Source organism: Corylus avellana, chromosome 8, assembly GCF_965113065.1.
Source record: "Corylus avellana chromosome 8, dhCorAvel1.hap1.2, whole genome shotgun sequence".
NCBI lineage: Eukaryota > Viridiplantae > Streptophyta > Magnoliopsida > Fagales > Betulaceae > Corylus > Corylus avellana.
In genome coordinates, this window is record NC_142497.1 from 21,137,981 (window position 1) to 21,156,578 (window position 18,598).

The 18,598-nt window shown below is 35.1% G+C and overlaps 2 protein-coding genes across 3 annotated transcripts; both read left to right on the plus strand.

The window, feature by feature from the left end:
• The first annotated feature begins 4,038 nt into the window (after nt 1-4,038).
• Nucleotides 4,039-9,330, plus strand: LOC132164777 (uncharacterized). 2 transcript variants are annotated; one of them, XM_059575332.2, is made up of 3 exons: nt 4,039-4,365; nt 6,028-8,621; nt 8,717-9,330. In XM_059575332.2, the coding sequence occupies exons 2-3, from the start codon at nt 6,171-6,173 to the stop codon at nt 9,008-9,010; spliced, it is 2,745 nt and encodes a 914-aa protein (XP_059431315.2). In that variant the 5' UTR covers nt 4,039-4,365; nt 6,028-6,170; the 3' UTR covers nt 9,011-9,330. The 2 variants fall into 2 exon arrangements, with proteins under 2 accessions (XP_059431315.2, XP_088375329.1); XM_088519203.1 differs by lacking the exon at nt 4,039-4,365 and adding an exon at nt 4,418-5,339.
• Nucleotides 9,331-11,773: 2,443 nt separating this feature from the next.
• Nucleotides 11,774-16,952, plus strand: ATIPCS3 (Inositol phosphorylceramide synthase 3). Its single transcript, XM_059575333.2, has 11 exons — nt 11,774-12,184; nt 12,269-12,358; nt 13,309-13,395; nt 13,490-13,558; nt 13,980-14,060; nt 15,263-15,334; nt 15,486-15,546; nt 15,639-15,741; nt 15,937-16,032; nt 16,111-16,157; nt 16,501-16,952. The coding sequence occupies exons 1-11, from the start codon at nt 12,152-12,154 to the stop codon at nt 16,548-16,550; spliced, it is 789 nt and encodes a 262-aa protein (XP_059431316.2). The 5' UTR covers nt 11,774-12,151; the 3' UTR covers nt 16,551-16,952.
• The last annotated feature ends 1,646 nt before the right edge of the window (nt 16,953-18,598 follow it).

Below are 18,598 nucleotides of genomic sequence, written 5' to 3' on the forward strand. Positions count from 1 at the left end.
GACTATATATTCCTTTGTATATATGAAGCTTCCAAAACTACATACATATGAAATGTGACCTTGTTTAATAAAACAATTCCGTTTGTCTCATGTCTCCCATTAATTAATAATGTCTCATATGCTTCAATCGTAGATTCTAGTATCGATCAAAATGTTAGGCCAACGGTCAACCCTACTCTACTAGTACCCTTAGGGGAAGAAGCACAACCCTATTCCCGTTCGATTGCACCCGAAGTTCTTTATACGGCTCGGTTTGTTAATGTTTTATTTTTGTTTTGTGAATGTTTTGTGTTTTTGAATTGTTTATTAATATTTTTATTTCAAAAAGGAAAAAAAAATAAATAAATAAGTGTATTAAACAAAGCTTCGTCTGCTTTTTCACTTGATAAGTCAATGTAATAATATTTTGCTAAATCTTGAGCAAGCAATGATGAAGGAGGAGCAACCGGCCATTGAATATAGGGTTTAGGTGACTACCTTAAACAAATCATAATTTAAAGATGACTACCTTCTTGGTGCTTGCTAACAATCACGAGGTTCTTGAATAAAATATCCAGTCAACCCTACTCTACTAGTACCCCTAGGGGAAGAAGCACAACCCTATTCCCGTTCGATTGCACCCGAAGTTCTTTATACGGCTCAGTTTGTTAATGTTTTATTTTTGTTTTGTGAATGTTTTGTGTTTTTGAATTGTTTATTAATATTTTTATTTCAAAAAGGGGAAGAAAAAAAAAAGTGTATTAAACAAAGCTTCGTCTCCTTTTTCACTTGATAAGTCGATGTAATAATATTTTGCTAAATCTTGAGCAAGCAATGATGAAGCCATGAAGGAGGAGCAACCGGCCATTGAAGATAGGGTTTAGGTGACTACCTTAAACAAATCATAATTTAAAGATGACTACCTTCTTGGTGCATGCTAACAATCACGAGGTTCTTGAATAAAATATCCAGTCAATTAGCCAATTATGTGCACCATATGGGGGTGATGCAAGCTGGTATCCTACAAAAGCTGGTAAGTATGGAGGTAATTTACTTCTTTAAATTTTTTTAAAAATTTAATTTATTAAATTGATATTTAACTTTAAAATACGTAGTTTTCAAGTAAATTAACATTTCAAATACATTTTAAAATAAGAGGTGTTATTTTTGGATTATCCAACTTTTCAAAGATACAAACGTGTTCATCATTTCACTATTTTAGATATAAATGATATTTTTTTAATAATAAAAATAGTTGAAAATTTCAATTTCCTTTAATTGCTAAGAGTTAGACATTTTAAAAAGAAACTCCCATAATAAGAGATCCCGACAATTCTCCTTGCTTCTTGCAATCTGGTAAGGAGTTACAAAATACAATCCCTATATTTCAAGTAAATTCTCTATAGTAAGAAGTCCCGACAATGCTTTCTGTTTTTTACAACCGAGCAAGAAGTTGTGAGAGGTCTCTCTCTTAGAATCCCTATGCTTCGAGGGGAGAATTATACAAATCCCAATCCAATACGCTTTATATATAAATAATTGCACAAACTCTAATGCAAAAGAGGAAGATAAATAAAAAGAAAAAGAAAAAGGAAAAGAAACCTTCATAGAGAAAGAATATTCCACAACTTTATTGTATTAGGACATTATTGCTTTAATTGAAAATAATAATAATCACTCCCAATCAATTGACACGCATGATTTAGAACCACAATGACCACACGATCATGTCCAATCCAATCATATCTGATCGGAAAGTGGTTATTTGAACAAAGAATAGGATCATTCAAAGAATCATAGATCATTAAAACGACACCCTTTTTATTCATTCCATGCTCCATTACTGTCACCTCGCTTTTCTTTCGCTTTTCCCCCCTCCACTTTGTCTTCTTTTCGAGCTCAAAAGCATTCACTTTCATGGCAGGCGCGGCTTCAAAAGTAGATAATCTTATTTATTTACCCTCCAAAAAAAGTAGATCTTCTTTTTCTTTTTTTATACTTTTATAGGATTTTTTGTTTTTTTTTTTTGTTTTTAAAAAAAGAAAGTAGATGATATGTGTATATATATATATATATATATATATAAGAGAGGGGTTAATTAAAATCAAATTTAATTATTTAATAATCAATTTGATAAATTTTATGTAAATTTATAAAAGGGTTAAATTCACTTTACTCGTTGAAGTTTTAGAAATTTTTCAATTCGAATTTTAATATTTAAAAATTGGTAATGTACCCTCTAATGTTTCAAAAAAATTTAATTCAAACTTTCTGTTACTAATTTTTATCTAATTTAATGAAAATTTATGAAATTACGTAATTATTCTTTTTGCTTTTTTTTTAAAAAAAATTCTTAACAAAAGGTTTAAATTAAAAAATTTTGAAACATTAAAAAAATACATTGCTAATTTTTAAATATTAAAATTTAAATTAAAAAATTTATTAAATTTCATGAGGTAAAGTAAATTTAGAATTTTTTTCAAAATAACGAGACAATTTACGGGAGGGGTTTTAAACTTAGACCATGTGCAAAAGGACAAAAGGGTCCTCTAGATTCTATTCCCGTGGCTCATAAGTCGTAAGCAATTAATTAAGCATTGCCCAATGAGAATTGTCACAATTAATTACGAGCAGTTACCATCAAAGCCACGTCAGCCATACGAAAATTGTCCAACTAACAAATTGTACCTCCAAATGCAAACAAGACTTGACGAAAGAAAACGAGTGAAACCCGTAAAGGAAGATTTTTTTTTTTTTTTTTTTGGCGAAGTAAAGTAAGATATTTGAGTGCAAATCACCCCTTCATGAAACGACAAGGATTCTTTTCCTTTTAAATCCAATTAATTGTATCCATTTCATATTTAAAGTTTGTGTATTAAACTATATATATATTTTTTAAAATACTAAAAATAATTTTATTTACACAATAAATGTATTAATTTAAAGAAAAATGGAGGAATGAGCTTCGAACTAGTAATTTTTATTTCATGAGGCATGTGGTCTTCAGACAATTGAATTACCCCTTAAAAACGTATTAACTTTAAATCTTAACCATAAAATAAATCATATTTCTTCATAAAAAAACTTTGAAGAATATAAAAATCACCATTAAATACTACGCCTACTTTTATTTGTTCGTTTATTCATTCATTCAATAATAATTTTTAGTGTTTTCAAAAACTTTTGACATATGGCTATTTTTGTCAGAAGACTTACTTGAAAAATGAAGTAGGCTAGAACTGCAGCAAATTTAATTGATGTGAGGAAAAAAAAAAAGTTTTGTATGAAAAAGTGAAAAAAATTATATATATATTTGTGGTGACTTTTTTATTTGAATAGTAATAAAAAATTATTGATATGACGTAAAAAGTAAAAATGTTATGGTTGATGTTGAGAGGAATAGTCGTCATTTTTTTTTTGTCCTTTCCCAAACACAGCCTATGTTATTTGACATTTTTGTAGCATTCTTAACATACTCAATCTACCCTTAAGATTGATCTTAATTAAAAAAAATTCAAAAACAAATTAAATATTACACAGAATATTTTAAAATCCCTTTAAAAAATAGAAAAATGTTACGGTTCCTTCTAGTGTTACCTTGTTCTTAGGCCGATATTGTTTTCAAAAAAAAAAAAAAAAATTGAGGGAGCGGGGATAATTTTTTTATTTTTTACTTTTTTAAAAAATAATATTTTCATAAGATACAACAAAAAAAAGTAAAACATGAGCAAAAACAATTACATTCCCTAAAAAAAGATGCTAAATAAAATATCTCAAAAACTTTTTAACATACGCACCAAAAAAAAAAAAAAAAAAATCCTACTTTTTAACAAATCCTTAAAGGATCACAACTCGATCAAAACAAATAAGTAAAGGTTATAGAGTGGGCCCCAGGAACATCCCCTCCACGTCTCTCAGATGTGACCACTTCATTATCCTGGTCTGCCTTTTTAGCCGTCTGATGAAGACAACTGCCCCCTCTCTCTCTCTCTCTCTCTCTCTGCCTTGACTGACAGTATGTTACCGCACAAAAACCAAATCAGCTCCAGCCAGACACCACACACACACACACGGACTGGTTCTCTCTCTTTCTCTCTCTCTCTCTCTCTCTCGGAGTCTGAAGCTCTGTAGCTCTGTGTTTGGATCTTTTGCTAATTTATTCTCTACACAGCTTAGGAGTTTGGGGAAGAAAAGGCGGGGCATTGGGTGGGGTTTACGAGGCTATTGCTTTCCTCTTCTTTGGTGCTCTGCGGCTCTTTTGCTCTCCCCTGATCTCTGCTACTTTCCCTTACCAATGGTGCACCGACAACTGTTACTTCGTCCTGGGGCTGCTGGAGCTTCCGTTCATGGCCGTTTCTCGCCTCTGCATTTCCATTACTGAGTCTGGTATGACTGCATTCTTAGTCTCAGCGGGAAAATTACGAGAAAGATTTCTTTTAACGTCGATGTAATTTTTGCTTGCCTGTCTTGACTTTGTGTTATGTTTGTACAACGTTTGATTTTGTTGGTTTTCTGATGTTTGAATTGTTATGGCTGTCGTTATTGCGCTTTTTTGAGCTCTCGATTTGCATCTTTAACTTGAATTTGAGAGACAGAGACAGAGAGAGACAGAGATCATTCTTGTGACATGTGAAACATTTTTACAGTGGTACTCGGAAAAGTTGAGAGAAAAAAGAAAAGAAATCGCTTTATTTTCTTTGTTAACTTGCTTTTGGAGGGCCAAAGGAGGCCCTACTGTTCAAGATTTTGAAAATTGAACGCGCTCTAGTTTTCGTATGGCTGGTGGATCTTTGTCTGCTCCGCTACTTGTTGGCAACAAGCTCAGCGGCTATGACCATGACAGGTCGTTTCACCTTATCTTACGTTTTTCAAAAATGGGTTCTTCATGGACCACCCGATTCTTTCATGCTTTCTGTATGCTTCTTCGGGTTTATCTTTGTCCATATCCTGCCACTGTTTTCTTGCATCCCAATTCTGTGTCTGCCCCTACAAGTTAAAATTTGTCTTCATCCCAATTCAACTAGCAGATTTTTCTCCAATAGAAGATGATCTTATCATTTGTGTCATACGTTTTTGCAGTCTCTGTCACGAATAATTATACTCCAGTCTGTAGGGGAAAACTAAGTGATTAGTGTTGAGCTGATCATATCTCCAATCAACCTACTGGATAAAGTTCCAATAAAGCCATATATAGACATTTCATCAATAAATTTGATGATTAATATTTCGCCCAACCCCCTTTGTTTGATGTCAAAGCTACTAGTGTTGAAAAAGAAAAGAAAAGAAAACCTAGAAATTATACTACAGAGCAGAACACAGGCTGGAGTTTTCTGCTCGCTACTGCTGATTCATGATGTCAGGCAAGTTGCATGCTTTCCTTATTTGGTCTGAAGTTCTATTACTTGTTTTCTTTGGATTTTGTGATTACGAGACAATGAAAAATCTAAAAACTTATATTTTTTTTATTGTTTTCATTGGATGATTTATGAGTTCTCTCAGATTTTATATTAACTGCTAAATTATCTTTTAGCTACCTATAATTGGAAACAGGCCAAATTATTTATATGCTTCGTATACCGCTCAAGTATGGATGGTCATATAAGGAATCTTAATCTGTTTTTTGACATCTTCTTATTGTAAGTTGTTTCGCGAATAAGAGAACTTCATGGTGACTTTTTAATGTCATAATAAGTGAAATTGTTTCTCAAAAAAGAAAAAGAAATTGTGGTTTGGTAGTCATGATCTCTTTGGTGGATGAGATTAAGTTATGGTTGGTGCCTGGTGGCCTTTCCATTTGGTAAGAAAATTTTTGCTTCTGGTTTAAGGCCTAAGGGGTTGTGTTCACTTCATGACTTTGGTTGTTGGCTTGTTGAGATATCAATGAAAGGAAAGTTCCTTCTTTTTTTTTTTCTCTGCAATTTCTGATAAAAAAGAGTAGGTAGTCCTTCAATCTCTGATTTTGTTGTAGTGTCTTTTTATCCTTTTTCTTACCTTCTTTTTTCTTGGAGCATTATGTTATAGTATACAATTGTTTTCTTTTATCTGCAGGGTTGTCTGTGTCTATTATGCAATCTGATCTGAAATTCGCAGCTGGAAAAGAAATATTTCGACTTTCCTCATTACAAGTTTCTGTGGAGACAAGAAGCTGATAATTATAAATACCGTTGGAGTCCTGAGAACATATCTGGTCTATGGAATATCTTTCAGAGCTTAAAAGCAGCTCAAAGGATCGACAGCCTTTAGGAACTTCTGGGAAGCCCTTACTGCCCCAATCAATTCAAAGGATAAAGCCGCCAGACAGGTTAAAAACCGAAAAGCCTAATTTGTCGTACGCTGATCTCCATAATGAAATTACTAAGAATGCAAAGGACATCCCACCTAAATCTTCTGGTAATCTCCAAAAACAACAGACTGATAGGAAGCCAACCGAAGAAGAAGAACTTGTAAAGTACATGTCAAATTTGCCAAGTTATCTGGAAAGAAGGGTGAACCCGCACGAGAAAGTTTTAAATGTTGGGGTCCTTGACTGGGGGCGTCTTGAAAATTGGCGTTATGGTCATAGACAGATTCCAGATGAGAGTAGCCGGTATTCACCCTCCAGTAGTAATACATCATCAGCATTTTCAACAGATGGATCATCTGCTGATTCTAGAAGATCTCATAGTCGCTCTCCTGCTCGTTCAAGGACACGCCGTCCTTCACTACAATGTCATCTGATGGCATCTCCAATAGAAGGGCATTCTCAAGATGTCAAAGTGCATGGAGGAAGCATTGGAAAGTTCCAAGATCTTAAACGTGCCCAGAGTAAGATCTTGAGTGAGCAGGAGAAGTTCATCAGAAGAGATCAGCCTTTTTGTGATCCAGAAATCAAACAGGAAGAGTGCAAGAGAAAAGATCCAGAAACAAAGATTAATCGAGGAAGCGGAACTGTCCCAAATGATCTGAATTATGAGGTGGCATCATGTACAAGGTTACAGACAAAGACTCAAGATGGTGAAATTAAGAAGAGAGCAGAGAAGTTGCGAGAACCAAATTCAAATAATTTTGACCAAGATGTCTCCAAAGAGCGTAAAACTGTTGTTCTACTTTTGCCGAGAGATCTCCCCAAAAAACATCATTCTGGAGTGTCCCAGTTTTCTGATCTGACAACAAAATTAAGTCGAAGATCTGCAGAAGCAAGTCGAAGGAGCTTTTCAGAGACATCTAAGGATATTTTCCATGGAGAGCTCAATTTTGATATCCCACACTCATGCCCGCTGCCTCGTGAAGCTGACAGCGAACACTCTCAGGTAAAGCAGCCGAGCACCATAGATGCAAAAAGTGTCAACTTTTCATCTGATACACCTAACCTTGTACCACGTTCAGCCAAAGCAGGAATTGGTCCAGCTAGATCCAGAAATTTAGGAGAAAGAAAATCAACTTTAACACCCACCAATACAATAAATGAACCTTTGAAGAGGTTGGATGTGAAAGTAAACAAAGCAACAGATGAAAAAGAAAGAAGCTCTTCACCTTTTCGCCGACTTAATATCAGTTTGGGTAAGATGAGCAAAAGTTTCAGCTCCAAAGAGGGTTTAGATACACCACAGCTGAGGTCAACATATACTTCTGCTAAGTCTGCTTCTGAGAAATTTGCAGCTTCTGATTGTTTGGATATTTCAAACACTGATAAACTCAACGATACGAGCAGAGCCAGGTCCAGCCCTCTTAGAAGGTTATTCGACCCATTACTGAAGCCAAGGGCAGCCAACTGCCGTCATATTGTGGAGCCATTACAGAGAGAATCTGTATCAATGGACAGGGCTTGTAAAAATTCTGATGGAAAATTAGATTCTTCAACTTTGTGTTCTGGGAAATTAAAATTAGATACGACAGTTCAAGCTCTTCTGCGAGTTGCAATTAAAAATGGCCAGCCTCTGTTCACATTTGCAGTTGACAATGGCAGTGATATTCTTGCAGCTACAATGAAAAGGTTAAGTACCCCAAGAAAGGGTGACTACAGCTTGATTTTTACATTCTTCACTATCCGAGAGGTCAAGAAGAAGAATGGAAGTTGGATAAATCAAGGAGGTAAAAGCAAAGGCAAAGGTCATGATTACGTTTCTAATGCCGTTGCACAAATGAAGGTTTTTGATTCTCAGTTTTCCAATTCGATAGGACAGCATTGTATGGATCAGTTCTGCACGAGAGAATCTGTTTTGTTCTCAGTGGACCTAAGACAGGCAGACCAGCAAACCTCTGATTTCCAGCCAAATGATGAGCTTGCTGCTATTGTTGTCAAAATTCCAAAAAGTATCAATAGAAGTTCCATCAGAGATTTGTTAGATGTTGGCTCAAAAGAGAGGTTGTCTGGGGTAGGATGTTGTTCCAACACTGGGGGACTAGTTCAGGAGCTGCCTTTTCTTGGTACTAAGGACCTTGTTAGTGCAACAGTCCTACTTCCAAGTGCTGTGCATAGTCTTCCAACTAAGGGAGGACCTTCATCGTTGATTGAACGTTGGAAATCGGGTGGATTATGTGACTGTGGAGGATGGGATTTGGGTTGCAAACTTCAGATTCTTTCCAACCAGAATCATATCAGTAAGAAATCGGATTCGTCCAAAGCCTTTTCCATAACGGAGAAATTTGAGCTTTTCTGTCAGGTACTAGTCTTTTGCTTAACCAAAGCTAATTTCTGCTGAATTATACCGTTAGCTGCATATAGATGACACTTTTTTATCTTATTAATTTTCCACAGGATGGAGTTGAAGTAAACCAGCCTCTCTTCAGTTTGGCCCCATTTAAAGATGGGGTCTATTCAGTTGAGTTCAATTCTTCACTCTCAATTTTGCAAGCATTCTCCATTTGTATAGCAGTATTAGACAGTAAGAAACCATTTGAGCTTTCAGAACCGAGCGACTCTTTCGAAGAAAAAACTTTGGTGGAAACCATATCAATGCAAACTGATAGAATAAGGGCACCCAATCGAGTTGAAGAAGTTCCTGCAAGATATGTCTCATATCCACCCCTCTCTCCTGTTGGGAGGGTCTAGAATGAATCATCTTGTAGTTACACACTGATGGTTTAGGTAAATATTCTGTTGGCTTGGTGGCAATGTACTAAACCTGCACAGGTTTTATACCCCTGTCGATTGGGTTCTGTTATTCATATGTGCACCTAAATGGAAAAATGATCTTTCAACTCACCATGTCCTTCGCAGTCGCAGGGAAAGGTACCCAGAGCCCTGTGTGTTTTGTGGTACTTTTTACTACAGCAGCAATAGCAAATGTACTAAGAGAAAAACAATCTTCATCAATTAATTGTTCATATTATGAATTTATGAGTGAATGGTATTTTACTTTTCTAGTTGCACTTGAACATTTGTAAACTCATGATTTGAATAATGCATTGAATCGTGTTTGGAGGATTTATAAAGTCAAAACATTTACTTATTTACATGCTAGAGTAGAAAAAAGTCATTAGAGTATGCCTTGCATCATGTGTTTTATGTGCAAAGAACGTAAGCGGAGGGTGCCACATCAGTAATTGGGGACACTGTCTTGTTTGCTTGAACACACTAAAGCCAAATCATTAAATGCCCTTTTATATGCATGGTTTGGAAATGTTGCATCAGTAATTGGGGACACTGTCTTGTTTGCTTGAACACACTAAAGCCAAATCATTAAATGCCCTTTTATATGCATGGTTTGGAAATGTTGCATGAGTGGTTTTGACAGCATAAATTTGATTGCTGTCGTGTGTTGTATTTATAAACGTCAACGGTTACAAAGAGATCATGTTCAGATTACTTCGCAGAAAAATGAATTTGAATGAGAATGAACATCATTGCATATTTGAATCTTGAACTGTTCTGTTGTAAACTTTGGGATGAGATGCATCTGTTGATAACAGTGGTGCTGGAGTTTGAAGTGCAGAGTATCTTGACTCATCTGTTGCAGCTGTCGATTGGGTTGATGTGGAGGCAACTGTCTGAAGGTTGTTCACACAAGGTCCCATTGAAGTGTTATCTTGTGGAGCAGTTTCCTCCAATGGGAGTTTCAGTAATGTACTGCATTTCGTGGCTTTACCGTTAAGAAAATGAGGTCGTTTGCTTCTAGTTGAAAAGCAATTCCATCTTCGTAGTAGTAGGAAAGCCATAAGACCCTAAAGGTTTGGGACTACTAGCACTTGCTTACTACAATATAGGATATCTGTTGGAGCTTTTTTAGCGTAATGTCAGGGATATATCATCTTCTTCATAGGAAAATGCTAAGTGTTTTTTTAGTATCCTCTTAGTTCTACGTAGATATTATTTTTTAAAAATCAAGTGAAAAGAATAAGGGTAATTTTTTTTGGAGTAAATTTACGTACTTCATGAAGTTACGTGTCTTTTGTAAACACCTCTCAATGTTCAAAGTTTCACTTTATTATATCGAACTTTGATTTCCTTCCAGTTTCTCCATTTCGTTACATATTGCAGTTAAATTAAACGGTAAAAAGAGTAATTTCAAAAAGGGTATTTTAGTAATTTTACATATTTCTGTTATGATTTAACAAAAAATGCTAACGGAACAGGAAAAGTGGAAGGAAATCAAAATTTGATACACCAAAGTGAGAGACTTTGAACATTGAAGAGTGATTACATTGAAGGGGTAAGTGAAATTACCTTCTTTCTTCTTCTTTTTTTTTTTTTTTTTTAATATATATATCCATCCTAGGAGGAAGCTTTTGCTCGGACAGGGAAGCAGAAATCCCGGTCCCTCAACTCCACCAAAACCTCCGGAGCCCATCCCCACTAAACTCAAGCATGCAAAAACCAAACAATGAGTAAAATAAACGGCTAGATTGACTTAGAAGTGAAGCGTTTGTAGCCGTTAGGTAGTTCAACAAAGCAGACTTTATACATACCCGATTGAATAAAATTATTTATAAAATTCACTTTCACCTACTAAAAAACCAAATATTTTTTGGAATATCACATCAATTGTAAGTGATTTTTCATAGACACTTCCTATAATATAATAATCATGTGTGGAGGAGATTAATCAATATCAAGTCTCGGACACCCTTTTAAAGAAAATGAATGTTAAAAGTCAAATTATAATTGAAATTTCTTAAAATAATTATAAAACTAAGTTATACAAATCAACACCTTCTCACACCGTTATCATGTTTATAACTAGTCCACGAGCCTCAAATCTTAAGCATAGGGGTGCTATAATGTGAATAAACGTAAGATGAATTACCCTAAAAAAGATGAGAAAGTGCTAGGGAGCTAAATAAATGAACTCAGAAAAATTTTCAAATTCACGTGGCAGATCGGATGTGGCAGACAAGGGAGAGAGAATTGCATTTTTATTAATTTAAAAACCATTGCCACACCAGTTTAAAAAAATTTTCTAGATTTATTTATTTGACTCCCTAACACTTCTCAAAAAGATAACCGTACAGGAATTGACTATGAACAATTGAAGGTATATCATTATAAAAGGCAACTTACAGCTAAATAAAAAAAAAACTTTTGGTTTCTTCCTCAAACTGTCTTGTTTTTATCTAACATATTCTTTAAACGCTCTACTAACTTAAGCATCAGAGTCGTCTATTAAAAAAATTTGGCCTCTTCCCAATTTTTTTTTTTTTAAATTCCAATGCATTCTTTAAACAAGCTTCTTTATTTATTTTTCTTTTATTTTGAAGGGCTTCCTATTGATATTCTGGCACTAGAAGAACAGTTATAACAATAAATCAATAATAATCATGTGAGTGACGATTAATCTGCATCAAATCTCGGTTGCCCTTTTAGAGAAAATCAATGTTAATTTGGAAAAGATTTCCTCTGGATCTCTTTGTTTATTATTTCTTTTTGGTATTTCCCCCTCACTACTCCATATATTGCTCTGAACTGCCTGCTCCCTCCATTCTTTATAACACAAGAGAGTGCGAGAGTGAGAGAGCGAGAGGGCGAGAGTTTTATAATCTGAATTAGTTGAGAGAATCCATTGGTGGATCAGATTCGGTTCTATCTCGAATCCCGCTTTTTGACTATTTGATCCGTTACTCTTTCTTTGTTTCTAAGACGATTCAAATGCGAATTCGGAGAATTTCACGTAATTTTCCAGTGTGCCATAGCTTTACACCTCTCGTTTCGGATTTAATGGTGATTGATGTCGAACTTTAACCTTGGAAATCGGAAATGCCAGTTTACGTTGCTCGTGAGGCTCCTAAGGTTTCTGTCGCTCTGCGCCGTTGTTTTTGTATTTTGTACTTTTGTTTTTCTTTTATGTTCATGATTGGTTTAATTGACGTGAAGCTATGGAGGAAAATATGCGCAGAGGCGTCTATTGAAGTTTCGCTCCTTGCAGAAAATTGGAAGTTTGTTCTTGCTGGGCTCGTTTTTCAGGTCCCTTCTCTTTTATTGCCGTTGTGGTTTTCCATATTTCAGAATTAGCGTTGCTGATATTATTGCTTTTAGAGTGTGTTTGTGCTTTGATAGATGTTTCTGGACATCACATGACAATATCTGTTTAGTTGTTTGTGTTGTGAATTCTTAGAATTCAGGGAAAACATCATGTTAGTAATATGCAGAAGGGGATGTCTGTTTAGCTGTTTAGTTTGCTTAATTTTTACACTTGGAAGTTGTAGAGCGCGTTGTGTTCCATGATAATGTTTTCTCTTTTGGTTGGTTGGTGATTTTGTCAAGAAAACAAAATGGTTATATAACTCACTTAAGGATATGGACATACTTGAATTTCTCAAATTTGGTGCTTCTTTCTGAAGGACAAGTAATGTTTTTCCTGGAGCCTTATTAATCTCTTGTGGCTTAAAAGGTATCGAGTTCATGCTGCTGGTAGTGGTGAGAGAAATCTCTGACCTCACTGTTCTCTTACTGTATTCTTGCTTTTATCATGAACATAGAAGAAACAGAATTGGCGGCTTACCAGATTTCATAGATGGATTTGGGGAGAATGTTTGTTTCCTGTTGCAGTTTTGATTGTCTTGACAATCTTCTTTTTGGGTGGTATCAGAACTGAAGTCTTTCAAACACTTCACCTCAAATAGACTGCTATTGGTTTTTCTTATTCACCTTAAATAGAGCCTTACAATCTATTTTTATTTATTTTGGTTATCTGAATAACCATTTGAGATTTTATGGAGAAACAGAAACCATCCTTCTTGATGGATGTATTTCACATTTCGTAATATAGTGTTCTCTCTTTCTCTCTCTCAATATGATTCATGTCATTTTGTATCGCTGGACTTTTGGTTTTGGAACTTTCTCTACAGTATCTGCTTGGATGTCAAAATAAAAATCACTCAGATGTTTATGGAATAGGTTTGTTCCATTTTCAGTATATTCATGGATTAGCTGCTCATGGAGTTCATTACTTACATCAGCCAGGACCAACACTTCAGGATACTGGGTTCTTTCTTATTCCAGTGTGTATCACCTTTTGGATTGCAGTTTGGTTCCATAATCTTTGATGTAAGATTGTAGTAGCATTTATTTCCTTTGCTTTTGTGTTTATTTTAGGAACTCGGTGAGGACAAAGCATATATCAGTGAGACTATATTTGCCTTCATCTTTTGTTCCTTTGTCTTGGTAAGTTCCCCCCCCATACCCCCTTACCCCCTTCTAGAATCATTGTTTTTAATATAACATTGATTTATTTGAGGTTGTTCTCTTATATTGTTAATAGATTTTAGTGTTGAAATTCTCATAGATTTTTGTTTACGTAATTTGTGTGACTAGTGTTACACATATAATCAGTAGAATTTCGTCCTTTGTTTCTATTCATATTGTTAGGTACATTTGATTTAGAATTTCATTCATCTTCTTGTTTTCCCCCCTTTCTCTCTCCTTCTTCCTTTTCATATGCAGTACCATGTTCTTTCTGTGGCAATAGATAAAATGTGTACTACAAATACATGCATATGAAGACTCATTTTTTTAAATATAACCTCTTGCTAATCAACTACTGTTAGTTTTTTATTGGTCTAATATATTGTTAATTTTCTTGCAGTGGACTTTTCATCCTTTCTTTTTTCAGAGCAAAAGAATCTATACCGTTCTGATGTGGTGCAGGGTTCTTGCTTATATAGTCGTAAGTACAGATTATAGTTATAGTGATATTATGTTCTGCTGGCAATATTACTCTTTAGATTTTTAAACTGCACATGCTTCATGAGATCATCCTGACTTCTCTCTCTTCTCATAAGAACAGTTTTGAAGGTTGTATTTGGCTTTTGCTAAGCGAGTTGTTTTTGTTATTTATAATTGAAAAAGAAAACTATGAATGCTTTTTGTTATAGAGTGATTTTTCTTTGTGGTTATGGCTGATTGTCTGCTCTGGTATCACATTATTCAGCAGCAACATTCCAATCTCTGCCTAATACCTTGTTTGCTGAATTTTTACAATCATCCAATTATTTTTCATGATTTCTACCACTAGATATTTTGAAGTGTTTATTGTGCATAATATTTGAGTCAATTTCGAACTCCTCTTAAACATCCATCTGAATGAAAAAGGAATATCCCAACCGCATAAGCATTATTTTAAAAGTGAAAACGTATGATGATGTGTTTTATTTTCCATAAATTGAGGCCTGAAGGCGTAAGGCGTAAGGTGTAGGCCTTTTGAGATCTTAATTTTTTATATTTAAACAAATTGGAAGTCCATATCTTTTCTTTTTATTAGTACTTCTAATAGCAAGTGATCCTACTCTTATTAGATGTGGGTTTCAGTAATTGCGTCCCACTTTTCTTTTTTGGTCTGACTTCAAGTGGTCCCTCAAGGCATACGCTTCAATAAAGAAAGCAAAACATACATTAACAAGCAAAAATAATGTCAGTTACCTTCAGGAGGTGTATGCTCATTGGCGGCTTGCTAGAATTCCAATGCTTGAAGGCAATTTGGGGAAGCCTCACCTCAAGGTGTGCCTCCCATAGCGTGTCTTTTAAAACTATGCTCATAAGCCTCCAAATTTTATGGGGTTACTCAAAACTGAACAATGAGTGCAGTGGCTCATGTGCGAATCCCAATCTGTCAAAAGAATTCCGCCCTTTTCAGTATTGATGTTGTTGTTTTCTTCATTCCTAGAGCAAGAGGACTTTATGCAGAATGACAGTATTATTTTTCTTAACATTGATTTTGTACTTCCGCATTATTGGACCATGTATTGAGGCATTTCTTCTCCCCCCTTTCTCTCTCTCAAAGTAGGTTGGAATAACGGAAGTAACATATCTTATATTGTCCTGCTATATTTCTCTAATAATTCCTTTAGGATTTTTTGTTTTTGTTTTTAGGCTTGTCAAAGTCTCCGGATCATCACGTTTTATGCAACTCAGCTTCCTGGTCCAAACTATCATTGCCGGGAGGTAAATCTAGAGAACTTTGCATGCTTTGTTGTCAGTTTGGTGTAATCTCAGAAATCTTGTTTCTGCACTGGCTAGGCGAATGTATCTTTTGTCAATTTTAACTTATGGTTAAAGCAATTTTTTACAAATCAGGTACAACTGTCTCTTTCAGGGCTCGAAACTTGCCAGGCTGCCCCCTCCAGAAAGTGCACTTGAAGTGATTTTAATCAACTGTAAGTAAGACTTAAATTAGGATGCTATTTTTTTCCATAATGCTTGCACAATCATACAACCATCACCTTATTTGCTCTATATTAATGTGCAGTTCCCCGGGGCATGGTATATGGCTGTGGTGATCTGATTTTTTCATCACACATGATTTTTACCTTACTATTTGTCTTGACATATCAAAAATACGGTACAAGGAGGTAAATGATCATTTGCATCTCACACTTCTTCATGACAATTGTCTTTATTGTTTCTCAATTGCATGTATAGGTGGGGGCAGAATGGCTGTCTTTATCAGGCATATAGGATTTTTTTCAGTTGTATGTCTTTATAAAAACAAATTATAATGTTTTTCGTAAACCTTTTTTTATACTGTTGTGGGCTTATCCTTGCAGGTGCATTAAACAATTTGCTTGGTTGCTTGCCATTATCGTGAGCCTCCTGATTATGGCATCTCGCAAGCATTACACAGTTGACATTGTTGTAGCATGGTAACAGAAGGATTATGTTCTTGAATAGACTATTTCTTATTTGTTTTACTGGTTGTGAGCTGTTCTATTCCTATGCAGGTATACTGTAAATTTGGTGGTGTTCTTTGTTGACAAGAAATTGCCAGGTTAGCTTTAACAATGATATATTTTACTTACTTCAGCATTAGGGTAGGTTGATTGTGATTTTCAGAAAAATGTCTTATTATCTTTATTAAAATCGGGTGATGTTATTTTGATATATCACTTGAGGAAGTAAGATTTGTTTTATGGAGGAGATGGTGATGAAGTTGCTTACCTTGCCATTAGTGGCATTAATATATATTGTTAATACAAAATATGTTCATTATTATCTAATGTATATCTTGTTTAGAACTGGACAGAATTAAAAACAGTTAACTGTTACTACTGCTGTAGAATAATACTTAAATCTCTGTAGACGGATTGGTGACTTAGTTGTCTGCACTGCAGAATTGCCAGATCGATCCAGTAGTTCTACATTTCCTCCACTACTGCCTTGAGCACGAAAAAGAAGGATAGCAGGACCAATAAAGAGCAAAAAAGAACTCCATTCCCGTAGACAGTACATATTTACAGAAAAATCTGAATATTTCTAATCAAACCCACTGTTAACTAAGAGTTGCTGGATGCTTCTTTTCCTGTGAAATGAAATTGTAAACGATATGTTTTTGGAGACATATAATGCAAATGAAACACAAGATAGGAACAGTGTGGTGTGTAGAACATAGATGACAGCAGGAGCTGAAGATAGCTATGCTGCCATTACCACAATTGTTATGTCCATGGTTCTGCTTTTATTGATCCAACCTCAACTCCTTCAGACCTTGATCAACATGATTTGTATTGTTGGAAGTGGAAAAGATTTTCATTAGGTTTTAAAATGCAATTCTTCAATTCTCCTACTTGTGTTTCCTGTTGTTGGCATTGTTTGTTGATTTTCACCCTTGTCTTCAATGGTTGCACATCCTTACTTGCATAAACAGTTTGTATACCAATTCTTTAGTTGAGAATAAAAGGAGAGAGAGAGAGAAACACAAGTAGCCCATATATAATGGATGGATTATATAAACATTCATAGGTGCTAAGTCTCACATTGATCTCTTACTAGGTAAGATTGAGCTTTATAAATAATTCTAGGAAAACTCAAAATTAACTAGTCATTTTGGAGTTATAACACCGATGTAACTAGCTTTTTTCCTGTGTTATTACAAATGGTATCATAGCAACCTAGTAACACTATGTGGTATTGAAGCGCTAGGAGAATTGTAACACTTCAGTTCCATATTGAAAAGATGAGTGACTCACACAAAGTAAGTGGTTTATAAATACTCATAGGTACCAAGTCTTATATTGGTTTCTTACTATAAGTAAAATTGGTGTGAGACTGAAATTTATAAGTGATTCTAAAAAAAAATTAAATTGTTTAATCATTTTGGAGTTATAACACATATATGATTAGTAATTTTCCTAGGTTGTTACAAAGAGAACGTAGATTAAGGAAAAAAGTGGTGAATATAAATTTCCGGATCGGTTGTCATATGTTTAAAGTTCAATTTTCAAAATTTAGTCCTCAAAAGGTTGATGAGTTGATGAGTTGATGAGGGTGAAGCATGAAAAAAGGAGGACGATGATGGTACTTGATGGTGTCACATAGAGGACACACTGGCCTGGAGATTTTGAGGGTACAGTGGAGCAGATGAGGGGAGGCATGTGATGCCTTATCTGGCCTATTGGAGCTGGCATGAGCCAATGATGCAACTTAATAATGCTCCTTCACTGATGCCCCACCACTGCAGGGGCCAGACACCAGCCACTACTTTTACATGTATATTCTCTTTTCATACGAAGTTTGCAGCATTATATTGGAGACATCATTTGTTACATCACATGCCTTTCCTAGTATCTCTCTATCAAAGGGACTGTTCCCCTTTTTCTTCCTCTGCCTTTTAGTACCAGCATGAAATCTAGGGTTTGCTGCTCTGTTCAGGCCTACGGTGTCAAATGTATGAAGAAAAAAAGAAAGATATCATTATGCCTGCAGCCACTTCTTTTGGGCCTCTTTGGTGCAACCCAAAAGTATGGCTAAGACGCAACAACTTCTGAGCAAGTTGCTGAATCATTGCCCCTTCACCACCAATAAAACAACAAAAAGTATGTTTATTTGAATAGCTATTCTATTGCTGCCCACTAGAGCTTGCCTTAATTTAATGGAAAATTTGTTAACAAATAGCTCTTTAGGGTTCCAAAAGTAACAAATAACTTCACGTGATATATTTCGGCCATTTTTTGGACCGAATCATTATGAAATTATTAAAAAGGCATAAGAAAAAAAAAATTGGGTTCATGTTTGGAGTGGTTTAGCGACCAAGGGCATGGGGTGATTCGACCACCTGAAATTTGACTAAAGCGAATATCTGGATAACGACACGGTAAAAAAAGGACCGAAATTTGTACAAAAGAAATTATTTGTTACATAGGCATACAACCCAAAGTTATTGATCACTTTCAAAACTTTAGGAAATTATTTGTCAAGAGAATTAAAATTGAA

Excerpts from the sequence above, each read along its gene's own strand:
- ATIPCS3 (XM_059575333.2), top strand. The coding sequence starts at position 12,152 with ATGCCAGTTTACGTTGCTCGTGAGGCTCCTAAG. Across the intron at positions 15,742-15,936 it reads CAAAAATACGGTACAAGGAG|GTGCATTAAACAATTTGCTT; the intron begins GTAAATGATCAT and ends TTATCCTTGCAG. Across the intron at positions 16,158-16,500 it reads TGTTGACAAGAAATTGCCAG|AATTGCCAGATCGATCCAGT; the intron begins GTTAGCTTTAAC and ends TCTGCACTGCAG.
- LOC132164777 (XM_059575332.2), top strand. The coding sequence starts at position 6,171 with ATGGAATATCTTTCAGAGCTTAAAAGCAGCTCAAAGGATCGACAGCCT. Across the intron at positions 8,622-8,716 it reads AATTTGAGCTTTTCTGTCAG|GATGGAGTTGAAGTAAACCA; the intron begins GTACTAGTCTTT and ends AATTTTCCACAG.